The sequence below is a fragment of the Cladophialophora bantiana genome (genome assembly GCF_000835475.1).
Source record: "Cladophialophora bantiana CBS 173.52 unplaced genomic scaffold supercont1.10, whole genome shotgun sequence".
Classification (NCBI taxonomy): Eukaryota; Fungi; Ascomycota; class Eurotiomycetes; order Chaetothyriales; family Herpotrichiellaceae; genus Cladophialophora; species Cladophialophora bantiana.
The window spans coordinates 600,940-621,088 of record NW_015971584.1 but is presented as its reverse complement, the minus strand read 5'-3'; the positions used below and the strand labels follow the sequence as shown (position 1 = coordinate 621,088).

Genomic DNA, 20,149 nt, shown 5'->3' with positions numbered 1-20,149 from the left:
GAGTGGCGGCTCATATTGTACACATCCGTCTTGAGCCTTGCAGTGTCTTCGTTTCTCTTGATCTTGCTTTCAAAGATAATCGCCCCGCAGACCGATATCCGAAGGAATACCTATTGTCTCTGTCCTTTGTTGATTGCCTCTCGTGCCACCTTCATTCTTGTCTTGGACTCTCGGTACTTGTCCTGGGAATGCTCGATGGAACTTCGACCCAGCAGAAGTGATATCCTTCATCAATTTTCACAGCTCTGTCAGGCCATAGTAAGTTGCAGCCGCCGTGTCTGGTTTGTATCCGCAGGTACAGTGTTGCTAATCGTAAGTGCTACTTCATATGTTGCGGGGTACGACTTGGCGTGAGTTAGTCCATATCCGGACTATGCTTCTTTGATTTGAGGACAATGCGCAAAGTTTTGACTCCAGCCTTCACATTGCCCACTTTCGACGGCACCTTCTTCTCACTGTTCAAATCCAGTGGATGAAGCCTACAGGAAAAAGCGATGGAAGTCCCCATGCACCACTTGTGGAATCAAAAGCTGACTTGAAATCGCGGATGGGTTCTCAGCCGGGCACCGTATCTCATGAAAACAAATGGCAAAGGGACCATTGCAAGCGCGATGAATCCCAGCACGCTGTTTCCCCAGCCCAGTCCAAGGCCGGAGTATAATGGCCGTCCCGCGAGCGGGAGCAGGGCTCCAGTAAGTGAACGAACGACGGTATTCGCTGCTGTGACACTCGCAGCAAAGAGCGGATAGCAGTCGACGAGGTACGTTTGGACGGCCATCTAAAACAGTGACTTGTCAGCAGAGAACCCTAGAACGAAAAGGAGCCAGTCCTCACGAAAATGCCCATTAGCCCAAGTCCGACCCAGCCCGTCCCAATGATAGGCATGATCCAATGGATCTGCTTGTCCGTGGACCATCCGTACCAAAACAGCCCAATTGGGATGCAGATTGCAGCCGGAATCAAGCCTTCAAGCCTGACTTCTGGCGACACATCGCCTTTCTCTTTTTTCTTCTGTATGCGCTTGTCACTTGTAGCGCCGAACAACACCAAACCTATGAACATGCCAACACCGATACCTAGGAACGACAGGCCCGCAAGGCCTGTTGAGAAGCCGTATATACTCTCGTAGACCTCGGTAATTGTGGTGAAGAGGAGGTAGAGGTAGCCGTAAATGATGGAGACGTAGATCTAGGGACATTTGGCGGTTAGAGGTCGCTAATATTGGGTATGTGAGGCGTGACATACGACAAATATAAAGACAATCGGGGACATGCAGAACATCTTGGTCGGGCGGATCAGGGCCTTTGCAAGCGCCGTTCGAGGAGAATCTGCCGTCGACATCTTCGACCTGTATTGCAAATTGCCAGTCGATTTTCGGAGCTTGGCAGCTTTTCTCTCGAGAAGAACTGGAGCATACGACTCCTTCATGAACAGCAAACACAACACCGTTACCATCCCAGCCTAGCTGCGGTCAGCGGACAAAATACTGAAAGCAATCCAGGGCCACCACCTACTGCCATGCTAATGACCCAGAAAACCCAACGCCAACCGGCGTTCTGAGACAGAAAGGCACCTGCAACCGGTCCTGATCAAAAGTAAATCAATACATGCATAACGAAGGAGCTCGGTAAGTGGTCACAGTTTTTGTGATCGTACCTGCTACTGGACCAATTAACGGACCCATCGCAAATATCGCCATCTTCGAACCTCTCTGTTCTCTCGCATACAGATCTGCCACACTTCCTCCACCCAGCACCAGGGGTGCAGACCCGGCGGACCCTGCCAGAAATCGGAAGCCGATGAGACTGTCCAGCGATGGTGCCACCGCACAAGCGATGGTGAAGATGATGAACAGGACGTTTGTGATCTGGTAGACAGGCCACCGGCCGTAGATTTCCGACATGGGAGCACAGACGAGAGGACCAAATGCGTATCCGATCAGATACACAGAGACCACAAATGACGCCAGAATGACGCTGGAGCTGTTGAAATCATTCATTACTTTTGGGATTCCTGGTGCGAACATGGAGGATGCGAGCGGGCTGGAAATCCGGGTCAGCTATCCGAAGGTTCGGACATGAGAAATTGCTCAGACTGGGGACATACGTGACAAAAGTCAAACACGAAAGCAGAGCGATATTAATGGCCTTGCGCCGAGACGGCCAGTTCATAGGATTCGCAGGGTCATCATCTCCGTCCCAGTCGACGATCAAATCAGTTGTCGGAAGAGCCTCTTCAAAGGTCTCCTTAGTCTCCTCTGCCATGTTGGATAATTCGTCGGCGTTGCCTGACATTTTGGTACGCTTGGAAGAATCGTGAAGCCATCCACGGCAGAGTACATGTACTTTTGGGTCTACCCGAGGAAATACGGGCGAAAGAATCCGAGCTAGCGGGAACGACGTTTGGAAAAAAGAGAAAGGGTCAAATGCCGTCCAAACGGCCCGAGGCTCGCTTGGAGATTCGAGTTGTGCAAGTTGTGCGTGATTATGCAAAAGATGGATCAAATCTATATGGTGATTGGGTGGAAGGAGTCAGAATGCGGGGCTGGCATATATTGTGGGCTCGTGTATCATTCTCAAAAGGGACTAGTATACGCCAAAATGTTACCCGACCGTCGCTTAGCCAACCCAATGAACTGCGCGGTCAGATCTCCTCTCTCGGCAGAGAGAATCCCGAATCCTTGAAATAGAGAGGCTTCTCTTCCCCTTCCCATTTGCCGAACAGCTCGAGAAGGTCTGCATGACAACCTTGAACCGTGGGTTTTCCCAGCTCACGGCGATTCTATCAACCTTGCGTTCATCGTTCAGGTTACCAAGCATGTCCGGCTACTTGATCGGCCTCGTCCAGATCGAGGGAATCAGGACCTTCAGCAAGCCGCCATGACCAGAGCTCCAAGCGAACTTTGTGAAGAGTGGGCAGCCATGCATATATCAAATCTCATCCCAGGCTCATGAATGCTGTGATTCATTTTGCTGGAGGCATTTGCCATCCTCCAGGCAAACAAGCTGCTACGGTAGGTGCCAACGAAGGATCCCACGATTAGGAATGGATAGGATACACGGTTAAAAAAGGCATCGAGGAGGTAAGGGACTGGGAACGGTCAACGGGGGTGGTACACATGGACACAGGTGCTTAAAATCCGGGTACACCGTATCCAACCTTGGCAACCTCTATATTATCGGAAGCGCCCAGGGCCTTGGTTTCGTGGGGATTTGGGCGATACTTGTGGCCATGGGTGGACATTCATATCATGATATTTTGCGTGCCCCGAAGACGTCATGCACGTTCAATGTTCAGGGTATTCCAGTGCAAGGTGTCAGACAGCAGGTGAACATGCTCCGTCGGTGTACTGTCTGCCTGGACATGGCCTTCAGGTTCAATGGATTGCGGCAAAACCTATGCCGAGAGTCACAACACGAAGCAACACATATACGAGAACATAAAAAGTCCTGGCTAGGATATTCATTCCCGGTCCATTCGAGAACACGTCTTGGACTCCTTCATCTTCAGCACATCCAACGTTCCGAGAAGAATCTTCGTCATTTACTCTCAGAGACTCCACATATCCACAGGTAAATTCAGGTCAAGTGTCGTGTACGGGGTCGTCCGTATTCCTTGGCGTGGATTTCCAACTACTAGCGCCAGAAATCTCGACCTCAGTCAGTGTCAAGCCCTGCATACCTTTTGCCAACACCAACCGCAACCTCGACTAGTATATGACGATGTCTCAATGGCGAGCTCGGCAAATGCAAACAAAGTAGAAAAATTCCTGACAAACCCCAGCCTTGCTCCCGGCGAGGAACGCCTATCTCCCCTCCTCCCCACCACATCCCCACCACATCAATGATTCTCCGCCCAAGGCTCCCCGCCGGGCCCATTTCCTTGCTTCAATCACAGGTACCATAAAAGAGATCTTCTTCCGCTGGTCGACTTCTGAGAATAGATTTGCATATTTGGGTCGTCCTAATTTTCTTCTTTCCATTTCCGTCTCTTTTGAAGTCGAGGATGGGGCTCTCTTTGGCTGATCCCGTGGATGACCCTAGACATTTGCGGTTTGCCGGCGCAGCAAATGGAAAACAACAACAACCAGTTTGTGTGGAAGTCCCGGTGGTGATTATTGGCGGAGGACCTGCAGGGCTTCTGCAAGCCCGACTCTTATCCCAGCTGGGAGGCAAGTCTAGGGTACACCAACGACGAAGAGTCACTATTGACGGCCGGAAGTAAAATGTCTCATAGTAGAAAGATACCCCGAAAGATTGGGCGCGCCCAAAGCACATGCATTGTCGCCGAGATCTCTGGAGATATGTCGACAATTCAATTTGGACGTGAGCAAGTTGCGACGGCTCGGGACAAGGAGGCGCGATGCCTTTTGGGTCAATTTTCTCACCAATTTAAGTGGTCAACAAGTCGGTGTTCTGCCTTATGAACGCATGGACGTTGGGGTGCTGAGTCACACGCCTGAAGCAAGTTGTGAATCCTAATTGAAGCTTGCAGCCATTTCCACTGACGAGCGAAGATGATCCATAACATTCCACAGCCAGTTTTTGAGGAATTTATCACGGACGTGCTTGCGAAAGACTCGAATGTTGATCTTCGCAAAGGGGTTTCGTTTGTATCATTGGAACAAGTAAGTGATGTCATGAACCCCCCATGGCGTAGGGATGCTCATTTGAAGGACTCAGAAGGGGTTATAACGACCGTGGAGGAGCGTGCTACCGGGCATCTATTCCAAATCCGATCGAAGTATTTCATCGCCTGTGACGGCGCACGGAGTAAAGTTCGCAGCTTCCTGAGGATCGAGAGTGATGGCGAGGATTCATGTAAGCCCTTACAAATGGCGCAATACTGGGCGAGACTGACAGTTCAGATGAAACAATGATGACTATCCACTTCAATGCTGATCTTCGTCCCATCGTGGGGGAGAGGGTCGGCATGCTGCATTGGATAATGGATCCTTTGGCGTCCGGGTTCATCATTGCATACGACCTTTCAGGGAACGCTGTCTTGATCAGCAATTTTGACGTAAGTGGATTCCGATGGTCAGGAGCGTGGTTTTAACCACAATACTGGGTATCCAGGCGAATAAATACCCAATTGAAAGCTGGAACCAAGAACTTTGCCGCAAGGTCGTGGTCAGCGCTCTGGGAACAGACGTGCCGTTTGATATTCATAGCTACCGGCCCTGGGTGCTGAGTCGGAAAGTAGCAAGATCCTATCGAGTGGGAAATGTCTTTTTGTAAGTCACATCCTTTGGGCCAGGTCATAACTCTAACGGACCAGAGCTGGAGATGCTGCCCACTCTTTTCCTCCAACAGGCGGTCTCGGGTTGAACTCTGGTTTGGCAGATGTCCACAATTTGGCGTACAAGCTTGCGTTTGTCCTCAAGGGACAAGCTGGAGACAGCCTTCTCAACACATATGAATCGGAGCGACGACATGTAGCCGTTGTCAACTCGATGCAAAGCGTAAAGAACGGAAGGAAAATTTTCGCACTTCTCAAGACGTTAGGTCTCGGCGATGACCTGATGATGGCGAGAAGGAACCTGTATTCCAATATTAAAGATCCCCAGAAGATGAAGGTGATTGACGAAGGTGTTGAAGATCAAAGAGAGCACTTCGACAACGTATGCCTCTCCCAATATGCGATTTGGTTTCTACTGACAGCATCATCAGCTCGAGCTTCACATCGGATATGTCTACGGCAGCAAAGAGATACCTCCACATGCTTCGAAGTATACGCCCAAGTTCGAAGTGGGCGCAAGACTTCCTCATGCGTGGATTCGCCTGCCACGCAGCAGTCTGCAGCCTGTTGATGTCTCCTACGTCGACGAATTTTCACCGGCAGACATAGAATCCTACCGCTATAGTACACTGGATCTATGTGATTTTGACAAATTCACCCTGGTAGGAGATCTCGATGTCCCTGGCGTCAAGACCTGCCGAGCGGGTCGCGATTTTGAGGTCATTGGTGAGGCAGGCCAGAAGTGGTTATCGGCGGCCAGACTGAATGCAGGAGGCGGATTACTTGTGCGGCCGGACCAACATATTCTGATGGTGTTGGATGCTGGCACCACGATAGAAGAGGTACAGAGTTGTTTGAACGCACACTTGGGTGTTTGAAAAGCGGCGGGATTGTTCGGCGATACCGAGCCTAGTAGGCCAGACCAGATTTATGGCCTGGATACCTAGGTAGGTACCTACATGTAGTTCTGTGTGTAATTGCAAGCACAATACTTAGGCACCCAGTATGTACCTATCCTCCACTTGTAGGTATGTCGTGGTAGGTAGCTTTCGGGGGGCTACCTCCCCGAGCCCGGGACTGGGGGCCGAAGCCAAGCTTACCTAGGTGAGTAGCTTACAATGGCTGGGGTTGCCTCCCTAGCCCTCTAGCCCACTAGTCCCAGTCACATGCCACAGTAGGTGCCCGCTAACAAGTAATAGGCTGCGTCCCCCTTCCTCTTCCTTTGGGCTTGTTCCATTTTCTTCCTTTCCATCAGATTCTGCTCAGCTTCCACTTCAGTGGCCAACGGCCATCAGAGGGCAAACTAATGCTGGGTGCATTTCCTCCGGAGCCAACGGAAAACCAATGGAGCAACTAGCCAGCGGTAACGTAAGGTTGATTCACCTAATACTGAGGCCACGCCATGGGTTGCTGCATCCTTCTGCCTACGAGACTGGTCAACAACCCTCAGATGACGCCAGCCTTCAGCCTCACTTCGACATATCAGAGGTAAACGTGTCTTTGGTCCCTTTGGTACGAGACAGGGACAGGGTCATGGACAGGGCCAGGTCCTGGCAAAAGAACACCTCGGAGCACTGCCTCGCAGGATCAAAATGGTCGGCCACATTCGGTGAAGAATCCTGCCACACTTTGACTGGATTCCAACCTTATCGGTGTATGCAGTTACTCTGCCAGAGTGCCCTGTTCTGTTGATAATCTTAGCGCAAATGAGGTTGCACCCGAATGTCGTCAAGAGAATGGGGAGATGTTTGTTCCGTCTATATTATTTCGATCGCTGTGACTGAAAAGGCGGAAGAATGGATAGCTGCAAAGAAGATCAGGCTGCCTTACGAGCAGCTTCGCCAAGGCCTGGCATTGCCTTCAGACGACCCAGGGTTCGACCTGCCCTGGTCCTCTGAATCACTCTCCTTCAGCCTCACAGTAGCGAAGGTTCATTTATAAGAACCGTCTCAAAGCTCCTACCCGAACTATCACTCATACCCTACGGCTTGCTCCTGGGAATGTCAGCTTCTTTCCTTGCCTCTTCGCCGGACCCATTCAGAGCCTTACAGAATGGCATCGCGAGCTGGAGCAAACAGTCAGCCTCGGGGGTTTTGTTTTTCGTTCGCCAAAACCGGTCGTTGTCATTACGGAGCTAGATGCAAATTTCCTCACGCTGCTGCTTCTGCTCCATCCCAGGATCCTGCAAGTTCTGCCCAACCACGACCGAACAGACCCCAGCGAACAAGAAATGAACCAGATGACAAATTTGGAAGCTGGAAACTCTCTGTTCCCAGGGGTACAAACAATTTCCCTCCCACGCCTCTTCCTCCTCTCTTCTTTCAACATGCTCTGGCATATGTGGAATCGGAAGTTGGAGTGATGCAAGAGACAGTTGTCACCCTGGCCAAGGATGGTGGATTGCAACGAATAAAACAAGTGGTCGAGCGTAGCTTGGAAGGCATGAGCTTGGATGCACGCTGGAAAACGGTCAAAGAGCAAGCCATACCGCTTTGTCAGGTCATCACCCATCCACACGTGCTAGCATCCACCTTGCTCGACGTTCACGTTGGGAATATCTACAATTTCATTTACGGCTTCCAAGGCCAGCGAGCATTGCAATTCTTCAAGCCACTCTTTGATACGCTTGCGGACCGTATCCAAGCCGACGCTTCACCGTCGGAAATTAAAGCAGTCGTTAAAGCTTTCTCGAAAATCATCGACTGCAACACTCACGCCTTGGTGAATGATGGCCTCAGGCCGCTTGCAGATTCCCTTTTTGACATCGTTGCTCAGATTGACGAAGTGGAAGCTCATGAATCTAGAAAACTGGTCAATCGCATTAATCAGCGTCTAGGGATAGGTCGGGAGCTGTCAAGTTGGAAACCTCCGAAGACAACTTCACCTTCAAGAGCTATATTCACGCTTCAGCAAGATCTGCCTGGGGATCTATCCAATGATGGACCGCGTCATGACAATGACTGCGTGAATGCTTATGATATACAAATTATGCCGACATTCAAGGAAATCAATTCAACACGCCCCGAGTACCTGCCTTCCATGAACCAGCAGGATTGGCATCTCCCCGGAGTGTCAGGACTCCTGGACCGACACTTCCGTCTTCTTCGGGAGGATACCGTGGGACAGCTTCGAGATGCTGTAAAACAAGAAATGCAAGCTTCTCAGCATCTCGCAAGTGGAGGCAAGTGTCAAGGTCCGCGAAAATTGACATACGAGAATGCCCGGGTTGTGAAACTTGATTTCAGTAAATGGCAGGGTTTGCTGATCACGATTGGTTTCGATCAACCTACCCATCTTAAGCATCGATCAGCCAAACAGAGGAAAGAGTGGTGGGAATTTCAGAAACGCCTTCGGGTGGGTTCCCTCCTTTGCCTCCTTTCCAATAATGCTTTAATATTCTGCTCGGTCATTGAACGCAGATCAACAAAACCATCGGCCACAAGCGACGACTCGTCGAGCTCAGACGATGATCGGGTCCAAAATCAACCTGCACAGCCTCTAGACTTATTTTCGGACCCCATTCGTGCTTTTACTACTGTCTCGCTGGTTGAAGATGCCACAGAAGACGTCCTAGGCCTCATGCAAGCTCCTGGTTCTGCACACGCCAAGATAGTTGAGTTTCCCGGTGTGCTGTTGCCGTCATTTGAGCCGACTCTACGCGCTCTGCAAGCAATGCTCCGAAATCCTGAGATACCCTTTTCGGACTATATTGCACCCGAATCTCAAGCAGACCTATCGACAGTTGCAGCTCCTTTTTACGCCACCAAACCTAATTTTGAGTTCGACCTCAGCTGCGTCATGAAAGACAAGAGTCCAATGAGAATTGCAATCAATGATGACTCCAACCACGAAGCATTCCGAGAGAAGTCTGTTCTCGACAGGGCGCAGGCTGATGCCCTCCTCGCATCGCTCAAGCGCTCCCTGGCTCTGATTCAGGGTCCTCCCGGAACGGGTAAGAGCTTCACCGGTGTGGCACTCATCAAAGTTCTTCTGGCAGTACAACCGCGTGCTAAGCTTGGTCCGATCCTCTGTGTGTGCTATACCAACCATGCACTCGACCAGCTCCTAGAGGATCTGGTGCGTCACGGCATTGATCAAATTGTCCGCATTGGATCTCGGTCAAAATCCGAGGTGCTGCAGGCGTGCAACCTTCGTGTCCTGGCCAGCTTGATCGATTTGACCAGAACCGAGAAACGTGAGCACTGGACTCTGAAGTTGAAGCTTGATGAAGACGAAAGGAACATTTCTAGAGTCATAAAGAGGCTTACGCCGAAGGGAGACGTTGCAGCGCTCAAAAGTTACTTAGAGATCTATCATCCCACATCTTACCGGGCTCTCTTCTTCGGAGAGGCCAAGGACGATGACGGTTATGAGATGGTTGTCCGTCACAAGACATATCTGTTGAATGCCTGGCGGAAGGGCGGCTCTCGCCACGGCCCCGTCCGCAAACTCCGGACTCTACTTAGTGAACCAGACATCCGGTCTCTGAATAACCTGGAGAGACAGCAGGTATACTACCATTGGTTGGCCGAATCGAAAAAGACAGCCCGGGCCGAACTGTTGACTGCGCTAGCAAAATACAAGGAGAACAAAGAACAGTTCGACCAGGTCCGAGCAGGTGTTGATCTTCGATGTTTGCAACAGGCCAAGGTCATCGGTGTAACAACGACAGGTTTGGCAAGAACGTTACCACTTCTCAGGAAGCTCAATTCAAAAGTCCTTGTCTGCGAAGAAGCCGGCGAAGTCCTTGAAGCGCATATCCTTACTGCGCTCCTCCCTTCTCTAGAGCACGCAATTTTGATAGGTGACCATCTTCAACTTCCCCCACATATCCAAAGCTACGAACTTTCAAGAGAGAGTTCTTCCGGAAAACGACATTCTCTGGACATATCCTTGTTCGAAAGACTGGTGACTCCTTCGTGCTCCACCCAGTCCGCCGTGCCATACAGCGCCCTGGAGACACAGCGTCGAATGCACCCCTCCATCTCTGAACTCATCCGCAGTACGTTATATCCCAGACTATGTGACTCTTCGGCGGTCAATTCATATCCGTCTATTACCGGGCTGGCCAAGAGACTCTTCTGGCTTGATCATGCAAATCCTGAGGACGGCGCTCTATCTGATTCGGATAGTACGACTTCTTACTCAAATGAATTTGAAGTCAAGATGGTCACTTCACTGGTTTCCCATCTTGTTCGACAGGGTGTGTACCATGCGAATGATCTAGCGGTTCTCACCCCCTACCTTGGCCAACTTCAGAAAATCCGTAGAGAACTGCAAGGATTGTTTGACATCTCTTTGACTGAAGGCGATATACTCGAGTTAGAAAAGGAAGAGGTCGGCAAAAACAATAATGAGCCTAGTCACAGTACTGTACCTTGGCTGCAGAAGACCCCGCTCTCGCGGGCACTCAAGGTGTCTACTATTGACAACTTTCAGGGAGAAGAGGCCAAAGTCGTTATTATCTCTTTGGTGAGAAGCAATGATCAGAACAAGTGTGGGTTCCTTCGGACTTCGAATCGCATCAATGTCCTTCTCTCCCGCGCCAAACACGGAATGTACATCATTGGAAACTCTCGAACCTCCGGCCACGTTCAAATGTGGGCTTCTGTGATCGAAATTCTTCAATCTGGCGATAACTTCGGCGAGCGCCTCCAGCTTCAATGTCCCCGTCACCCAAAGGCCGAATTTTATGTCTCAAAGCCGGACGATTTTACCATCTTCTCGCCTGAAGGAGGGTGCAATCTACCTTGCGAAATGCGCCTTAGATGTGGCCATTCGTGTATCAGCAAATGCCATTCACAAATGCTACACAGTGCGATCAAGTGCCTCGAGCCTTGTCCGCGAGCTTTAAAAGGGTGTGAGCACCTTTGCCCAAACAAATGCGGAGATCCCTGCCCTGCCAGATGTCCACAGGAGCTGCATGACCTCCATATCACCCTCCCTTGTGGGCATATGCGAGATACTCTGCCTTGTTGGCAAGTTGCAGATCCTTCTCGGGTTGTCTGCAAGGACATGGTTACACGAGTTGTCCCCAGTTGTAACCATCAGGTTGATGTCCCATGCTGTGTGAACGTTGAAACGAACACGTTTAGCTGTACAGCTGCTTGCGGCACGGCCCTTCTGTGTGGTCATACCTGCCCGAAGCAATGCAACATGTGTAGGAAGAGAGAAGATGGCAAAGTCACTAGTGAGGACCATCAGATTTGCCAGCTGTCTTGCGGCCGTGCCTTCAAATCCTGCATGCACTTATGCAGGGAAAAATGTCATGGCGATAGCCCTTGCCCGCCATGCCAGGCTCCTTGCGAAGTGTCATGCCGTCATTCAAAGTGCACGAAACGCTGCCATGAGCCATGTGTTCCCTGTGCGGAGGAAAAGTGTTCTTCAAGCTGCCCTCACAGCGCTTGTACTCTTCCATGTGCTGCTCCCTGTGACTGGATACCCTGTTCAAAACGCTGCACGAATACATTGCGCTACGGGCATCAATGTCCCTCGCTTTGCGGCGAGATCTGTCCACAATCCAAATTCTGTCAGATCTGCGCTCCTGAGGACGTCAAGAAGATGGTAGTCGATTTGTTGTTAATGGAGGAATATCACGAGATCAATCTTGACGAGAATCCATGCATAATACCACCTTGTGGTCACATCTTAACGGTGGAAAGCATGGACGGTCAGATGGAAATGTCAAAGCATTATGCTACTGATGGGACAAGTGTCTGCATTACAGACGCGTCTATTCCATTTTCAAAAGAGGAGCTCAAGGTATGCAGCAGCTGCCGAGGCTCATTGCGAACCATATCAAGGTATGGCCGCATAGTCCGCAGAGGGCTCATCGATGACGCCACAAAGAAATTCATTACATCGGCGAACCAACAATTCCTTCCTCTTTACAAGTCAGTTCACCAGCATCAAGCCGACTTAGTCCGGTCTGTCAAAGACGGCCAACCTATCAAGCACAAGCCAGATCCGGAGAAAGTTGCACTTTCAGGTGGAAGAAAGGAGCAGATCAAGCTGATATTTAAGGTCGCCCACGATAAGCGTTACTCCTCGATCGCGACGACCCGAAAGCGGATTATGGAATACCTTCGACATGTCGATGTCGAGGAACAGCCCTTTAAACGGGTTTGGGATATGGTACAGTTCGCTCGAAGACGAGGGAAGACAAGTAGCGATGTGGGCTTTGACCATCCCGTTGTACAGACCAGCCAGACTCTACAGGGTGAATCGCTCCTGCTGAGATGCGACATTGTCATACTATCAGACTTCTTGACGCTTTTTGGATCTGGTCTGCGAGATGTGAACCTGGAATCCAACAGAGTCGACTGCCTGAAACTTATTGCTGCCGCTCAGGAGGCACGTCAACCAGCCATCGAAGTTGAATCTCACACATTTTATGCGCAGTGCTGTCTTGCGGAACGGGCCTACAGCAGTCGATCAGAAGTCTTGACAGTCCTAACTAAAGAAGCCGCAGAACACATTGATGACGCAAAACAACTATGCGCTCGACATCCAGGGTCCACCAGACATGTCGTTGGTGAGCTGAAGACAGTGGAGGACATGTTGGAGTCCTCGACGTTCACCACAGTGGTAAATGACGCCGAGTGGAGACTTGTGATCAATGCTATGGCAAGTACATTCCGTGGATCTGGTCACTGGTATACCTGTGCCAACAATCATCCGTTCACTGTCGGAGAATGCGGCCTGCCGATGGAGAGAGCGAGCTGTCCTCAGTGTGGCGCTCCGGTGGGCGGACAGAACCATACACCTGCCGAGGGAGTTCGGCGAGCAACGGACCTCGAGAACAGATTTGCCGAGTTGAGACTTTGACAATCTATGCGGTGAAAAGGTGGCATCTCGAAGTGGCCGTTCATTGATCACAAGGAAAGGCTGGCGTACGGGCGTTTTTGCAGAATTGTTGTGTGGACGCGGCAAGATTGGCTGTCTAGGCGCATTGTGACATACGAGTTGCCTCTTAATAATAGCACCTTGATCGATGGGATCATGAATGTGTGACGTTTTAGGGTCTGTTGAATTTGCAGAATCCATCCATCCCTCGACTTTTTGATACGCCGCCTAGCACCCTGCTCTGCCAGCAAGCGTGCCTCGTGTAAGCCTATAGCTATCGCGATCCAGTTCCAGATCCAAACCTAACTAGCTACGTGTGCATAGCCTACCATCCAAATTCTCGCCCCCAAAGCCACGGAAGTCAAATGCAAGGGCTGGGAACGGGGTTAGTCAGCGCTGGCTACTTTTTTGGACGAAGATCAGGTGTCACAGTGCGTCTTTCTAAAATCTCACTCGAGGCTTCTGATACTTTACTTGTATGTCATTCTTCTCTCTTCTTGCCCTGATCGATTCGGTGAGCCCGGAACAAGCTTTGGGACTGGGCTTAAACCACAACTCCACAAATTGCAAACAAACAGCAGTAGGGGATGGACGAGTCTATGTTTCCGTTATGCCGTCCAGAATCAGAGGGTTACCCGTTGTCAAGTGCCACCATGCTATCCAAAGGAATACCATTGACACGGTATAACTGCGGCAGGGAGCTCAATTTGCTGTGCTGCTGGATTACATTAAATGCAGCGCCCCCCCCCCCCCCTTCAGGAAGAAGACGTTCTTGCTGAACTGCAGAGAAAGAACAATTTTACTGTTATTATAAAAACCACAAGGTGTTTGAAACCAGCAGATTAGCCAGCGAATGAGCATGTCAAGTTTTCGAAACTACAGCCTGCTCCTGATACTTTCCTTGGGGCTTGCAGCCCTCGTTCCAACCGCTGAGGGAGCTGCAAGTGGCAGGATAACTTGTGCGACGCTGGTGAAGCCGACCATTCCCGGAGCAAGCGTGCTGTCGATCCAGTCACAACATCTTCCAAACTCTACGGTCCTTGCCAGCCCTCCTCTCCTGAACAGCAACTTCACCGGACTTGACCTTTGCAGTGTTGATCTGGTGATTTCACACCATGGCGCCAACGATACCGTCAAGATACAAGTGTGGATGCCGTCCATTGGTTGGAATGGACGCTTTGTCGGAACCGGAGGCTCTGGATATGCTGCGGGATTCTTCGAATACAGCTTGGCCCCGGTGGTCGCACTCGGCTATGCGGCAGCATCCACCGATGCAGGCCTTTCAGGGGATCCCTACAGCCCAGCGCTGTGGGCTCTGCATCCAAACGGCACCGTGAATGAGGGCCTCCTGCTCAACTTTGCCTCGCGATCCGTGCATGACATGGCTGTGGCGGGCAAGGCGATCGCAGCACAATATTATGGCAGAAAGCCGGACCATTCATACTGGAATGGATGTTCCACAGGAGGGAGACAAGGTTTGATGGCGGCGCAAAAGTATCCTAGGGATTTTGACGGCATTGTTGCCGGAGCGCCAGCAATAGACTGGTCCAGGTATGTGGTTGCAGAACACTGGCCACAGGTTGTCATGAAAGAGGAAGGGACATATATCAGTCAATGCGTTCTCAAATATTTCACCGATGCGAGCATCGCAGCATGCGATTCTCTTGACGGAGTGGCCGATGGCGTCATCACAGATGTGCATCTCTGCAAGTTTGACCCGTTCACCTTGGTTGGAACAAGTGTGCAGTGCGACGGCAGCAAAGAGAATGTCACAAAGGAGATGGCCAGCGTTGTCGGCAAGATCCTAGCAGGGCCCAAGGGATTCTCCATCTCCCACACATATGCCCTGAATCCTGGAGCTGCACTGGACAGTCTGGCCAACACGACAGTCGTCAATGGAACTCGAGTCGGACTACCCTTTTTCGTGAATGATGCCTGGATCAAATATTTTGTCAAGAAGGACCCGGATTTCGACACGAGCTCGATCGGATACTTGGCTTTCGAAAAGATCTTCAATCAGTCCCAACAAGAGTTCGGGCAAGTCATAGGCTCTTGTCAATCGGATCTCTCTGGATTCCATTCCGCTGGCGGGAAGCTGATCGTATGGCACGGCCTTGCGGACCAACTGATATTTCCGGGTGACACTGTTGCCTATCACCAGAACGTCACACAGGCATTGGGAAACTCGTCCACAGTCGCCGAGTTCTATCGCACTTTCCTCGCCCCTGGTGTAGATCACTGTGGTGGGGGTGCGACACCTGGAGCAGTGCCGGTAGATCCACTGTCGGCAGTTGTGGCATGGGTTGAGGATCAGAAGGCGCCAGATGTGTTGGAAGCTCGCAAGACGGAAGCAGATGGGACGGTCGTGACGAGGAACCTGTGTCCCTTCCCTTCTGTGTCGCGGTATAGGGGAATGGGGGACAAGAGCCTGGCGAGTAGCTATACTTGTGCTTGATAGATCTTGGTGGACTTTCTGAACAAAGGCACTGAGACGAATTCTGGTCACCTATTAGCTTTTCGCTCAAAGGGAATGGAAACAATCATCGGTCGGCTGCTGCAGTGGAAGGCCCGCTTATGTTCACAGAGGAGCATTCTAGTGAATGTGGTTTACATTGGTTTCATAGGATAAAGTAGGAGTGTTTAAGGAGAAAGAATGAGGGCTTGTTTTCATAAAATATAATCAGTCCATCACGGGAGCCGCTTCAGCGAGCCTCTTAAGATAGCCTTTGCCCATACATCGTTGGAGAAGGTGTTGCCCCTGAAATACGGCAGCCTCATCATGTGACATGGATACGAGTCCTGCTATGGGTATCGCTATAGCTAGATGATGGTAGATATTGCATTGACCCAGGTGAAAAGTAATTGCACTGTTGTTTACTACCTGGATGGCGGCGATCTGTGCGCTGGAGGGGACGGGGAAACATCGGAAACAGGCCGGCGCTATAGACGAGGCTTGAGCTTGCGCGAACCCCGCAGAGTCGAAGATCCTTCGCACACTCATCATCTATCACTAAACACAATCCCCGTGTCTTTAGTAGACGTTTGAGGGAATGCCTCGTCATACCATCTGACAGTCGCTAGAGCCTAGGAGCTACAGCCCCATTACAGCGTGTATCAACGGATCCCCGTCCGCCTTAGCCCCGTCAGCCGAGTAGGAGAGAGCAACAACACACAGAGGAGGGTCATGTCCCGGCAAGCGAGGCCGACAACGATTCACTCTGCCTCCCTACTACTCCCCCCGTCGCTTGTGCCGTTGACTCCTTGCCAGATGCTGGCACAGGAGCCATGATCCACCAGAATAATATGCATCAGCCTGGGGACGATGTCCACTCCGCCCTTCATACCGACAGCGCCCAACAACGTCGCCAAAAGGCTGAAGAGTCCGAATGGGCCAGTGCCAAAAGCGGGATCTCCGGAGCAGACCAGGCGTCGGAGAGCATTGATCCCCCTAGCAAACGACGACGAGTCGCGCTGGCGTGCACCGTTTGTCGTGGGCGGAAATCACGTGTGAGTCTTTCCATTTACTTCCTGGATGTTGAAACGAGCACGGCGATGAGCATTGCATTGTCTGACTATTCTGGTCGAGCCTCCTAGTGCGATGGCACGCGCCCCAAGTGCTCACTGTGTATCGAGTTGGGATTCGAGTGCGTCTATCAACAGTCTGCGTCATATTCGAACATCATTATCGGCAAGGAGTGAGTTCAAGATCTTGAATCCTAAATGCGTTGCCGCTAATCCACCGTCCAGATACCTGTCGTCGATCGAGGATAGACTGAAGTTGGTGGAAGGCCGTCTTGCCTCTCTAGAGAACCGTGATCGCTCAGGTGTGTACCAACTTGCCAATCCGACCGTCTCGAATGGCGTCTCTTCTACGGATTCTGCGCAGCCGGAGACGGCGTGCCTACGAGAAGAGAGCCTCGAAGATGCGGAAACCATCGAAGATCCCATTGATGCAATGGGAGCCGTCACATTTGCGCAGGAAGAAGATTGCGCATTCTTTGGTCCTTCGTCGAACATTGCTTTCCTCCGGCACGTCTCTAGGGCTGTGGCCCGATTAACTCACGACCCTGAGCCCTGGAAACCGTCTCCCGCAGAACATCACTCGGTAGGATTTACAGGCGGATTCATCAACACCTCTGGCCCTGCCTCGCCTATTCCAACCACGCACGATCCTCCCTTCGAGAAGGTGAACATCTACGCTCTTCCTCCTGACTCGGTGGCTCGTGAGCTCCTCAACTGGTACTTCAGTAACACTGGCTTATTGTTTCCTTACATTCACGAGCAATCGTTCATGGCAACATTTGAACAGGCCAGAAAGGACAAGTTCAAAGGCGTTAGGAGGATTTGGCTTGCCCTGCTGAATATCGTCTTTGCACATGCCATGGTGCATGCGCGAGAGAACACGACCACTCCAGGAAGCGTGGAGTCAACCTCGGCGAAAGCAAGCGCAGAGTCTGAGATATACTTCCGACGAGCTTCAGGACTATTCAACGAGAAGAACGAGAATGGGACCGGGACTAGTGTGGAAGTTGGTAAGTTAATTACCGCCTCACCCCGTCATGGGCCTGGTCGAATATTTACACAAAAACAGTGCAATTTCTCCTCCTCATGGGTCAGTACCTTCAGGGAACGCAGAAATCGGTACAGACATGGAAGACACATGGTCTTGCTGTACGAGCTGCATTTCAAATCGGGCTTCACTCGAGTGATTTAGCTAGAGTTTTTCCTCCACCCGAGCAGGAGGTCCGGAAAAGGACGTGGTTTGGTTGTATCATGCTCGACCGAACTTTGAGCATGACCTTTGGACGCCCACCAGCGATCCCTGACAGTTATGTCCAGCTCGAGCCGCCAGTGGAATTCTCTGTTCTGGACGGTGCAGGTGCAGGGACAGACCAGAAGGAGTCATTGAGCATAGCCTTCTTCAACGGCACCATGTGAGTCGCACCAGGAGAATAACCCTTACATCTTTAATAGAAGCCAAACTTATCCCGACCTTAGTGCGCTCTATAAGGTGCTGTGCACGATCATAGATTCGCTCTACGGCCAGAACCTCGCCTGCTCGTTCAAAGCAAACGCCGTCGATACAGTCGCTCTAGTCTACAAGATCGAAAATCAGCTGTCCGAGTGGCAACGGGGACTGCCATCCCATATGAGGCTCATCGCCACTCAAGACATCCTGCCAGAACGCCTGCCGCAGGTCGAGAGCTCGGCAGAGGAAGCATGGCGGCAGCTGCGCCTTCGGTTCATCCTCACCCTACGCTACACGAATGTCCGCATACTCCTGCATCGGCCTGTGCTGGTCAAATTCCTCGATGGGCTGAGCAACCCGACGAACCACCAGGATACCTCATTGTTACAGCAGGTCGGCAGCATCCACATCCAAATCGCCATCAAGTCGGCAAAGGAGATTATTTGTCTGGTGCATAATGCTCTGCAGTCTGCGACAGGGCGTTCGAAGTGGGGTTTGTTGGGTGCATGGTGGTTTTCGCTGTACTACAGTATGTTTTTTTTTGCTGCCGGGTCTCTTTTTCGCCCCTCTGGTCTTTTTTCTTCGAAGTACTGATATGGTGCTGATCAAAATCTTGTGCAGCCTTTAATGCAGCCTTGGTTCTGGGTGCGTGTGTCCTGGTCCAAATCGACCAGAAGGCCTCGGGCAACGAATCAAACATGTCATTGACCGAGTCGACCGAGGATATGAGCCTGCATTTGGGCATGGCCATCGAAGCGATCCGCCATCTCGACAGCGACAATCGCATGGTGGCGCGGTGCCGAGATTATCTCGAACAATTTGTCCAGGTCGTTCAGGCGCTAGGTACGTATCACGGAGGGGAAGTGTTCATCCATCCGTTCCCCCATCCCTGTCTTGTTACATTTAAGGTTCTGCCTTTTTGGTCATTACTCTCTCTTCGATTTCGGATACATATCCTAACCGAAACGCTCCGATTTCAGCAATTGGACAGGGTCTCCTTCCACAACCCCACGACTGGCACCCCATTACATACCACGCGGCCAATGCGTCCGTGTTCGGCCAAGTGCCGCCAGCACCGCATCACGAAGGAAGCGACTACGGAGTCCTGCTCGGTGGCGCGGCCGCGGCGGTAGGCGTTGGCATGGGCATGTTCAACGGCGGCAACAGCGCCGGTATGGTCGCGAGCAGCAAGCAGAGCCCGCTCGGCATGGAGCTGGGCGAGTTCATGCTCGATGGCGATCTCGAGTTCTTGACTAGTCATTCCTTCGCGTATAATCGGGGCGTGGCTCCGTGAGGAAAGTGAGGGGAGGGAGGGATGTCGACTCGACGAGGCATAACACGGGAAGGACAAGAAGGAAATAACTAGTGGGATAGTGGTCGGGTTCGTTAGAAGTATCTATTGCATGGCCTCCATGACCGATCTCTAATCCATCTAACTAATTAGAGGACTGGGCAGCCCTCTTGCGAGGATATATGATATAAGATATAGGATGCCGCTACCCTTTATTAGCTTTGTTAAAGTTCATTCATTGATACTCAGTTTCGACAACGTGCCTCTCAGGACGTAGCGCCGCCATCCAGATATCCACGCCCTCCCTAATTATCCACCCATAGATAACTATTGTAACAGGGCACTTCAGGGTTCGGTGTGCACGTGCAACAGCGCACAGAGGCCTGTCCAGCAGGTCCGGAATCGAGAACGCGTTTCCGGTTGGCGCTGACAAGACAACAACACCACCACCACCACCACCACCTCCCAGAGAGGCGGCGGCTAGGACAACGCACGCCTGGCACGGCGACGGCATCGAGGAGCAGGACAGGACTGATAAAACACTCAGGAACCAGGTAGACGGCACCAAGGGCCATAGAATTCATGATACCTTGCTCAAATTGTAAAGAATGACACTCTGCCAGCACTGTAAACTGTTCCGCACTCCCCCTATCAGCCCATTTTGGTTTGACATGTGACTAGACAACTCTCCCCCTGCTACCACTCTGCCAACCCAGCACAACACAGCCACTTTGCCTTGTTACACTATGTAACTACCTAGGTGACTGGCTGACCGGCTGGCTGATCACCAAACTACCTAGCTC

The 20,149-nt window shown here is 51.4% G+C and overlaps 5 protein-coding genes across 5 annotated transcripts; 4 read left to right on the top strand and 1 right to left on the bottom strand.

The window, feature by feature from the left end:
• Positions 1–523: 523 nt before the first annotated feature.
• Z519_07132 (uncharacterized protein) lies at positions 524–2,264 on the bottom strand (the record flags this gene model as incomplete). Its single annotated transcript, XM_016764867.1, has 6 exons — positions 524–778; positions 835–1,188; positions 1,246–1,461; positions 1,515–1,585; positions 1,657–2,042; positions 2,107–2,264. 6 exons carry the CDS (start codon positions 2,262–2,264, stop codon positions 524–526), a joined length of 1,440 nt encoding a protein of 479 aa, XP_016618817.1.
• A 2,252-nt stretch (positions 2,265–4,516) lies between these two features.
• Positions 4,517–6,119, top strand: Z519_07131 (uncharacterized protein; the record flags this gene model as incomplete). Its single annotated transcript, XM_016764866.1, has 6 exons — positions 4,517–4,627; positions 4,676–4,820; positions 4,868–5,022; positions 5,079–5,236; positions 5,281–5,623; positions 5,673–6,119. The coding sequence occupies 6 exons, from the start codon at positions 4,517–4,519 to the stop codon at positions 6,117–6,119; spliced, it is 1,359 nt and encodes a 452-aa protein (XP_016618816.1).
• A 1,174-nt stretch (positions 6,120–7,293) lies between these two features.
• On the top strand, positions 7,294–11,095 carry Z519_07130 (uncharacterized protein; the record flags this gene model as incomplete). The annotated part of the gene is made up of 2 exons (XM_016764865.1): positions 7,294–10,841; positions 10,891–11,095. The coding sequence occupies 2 exons, from the start codon at positions 7,294–7,296 to the stop codon at positions 11,093–11,095; spliced, it is 3,753 nt and encodes a 1,250-aa protein (XP_016618815.1).
• An 809-nt stretch (positions 11,096–11,904) lies between these two features.
• Z519_07129 (uncharacterized protein) lies at positions 11,905–13,068 on the top strand (the record flags this gene model as incomplete). Its single annotated transcript, XM_016764864.1, has 1 exon — positions 11,905–13,068. The coding sequence occupies one exon, from the start codon at positions 11,905–11,907 to the stop codon at positions 13,066–13,068; it is 1,164 nt and encodes a 387-aa protein (XP_016618814.1).
• An 877-nt stretch (positions 13,069–13,945) lies between these two features.
• Positions 13,946–19,349, top strand: Z519_07128 (uncharacterized protein; the record flags this gene model as incomplete). The annotated part of the gene is made up of 8 exons (XM_016764863.1): positions 13,946–15,521; positions 16,355–16,593; positions 16,681–16,781; positions 16,834–17,618; positions 17,678–18,020; positions 18,085–18,584; positions 18,677–18,898; positions 19,036–19,349. The coding sequence occupies 8 exons, from the start codon at positions 13,946–13,948 to the stop codon at positions 19,347–19,349; spliced, it is 4,080 nt and encodes a 1,359-aa protein (XP_016618813.1).
• Between the last annotated feature and the right edge of the window lie 800 nt (positions 19,350–20,149).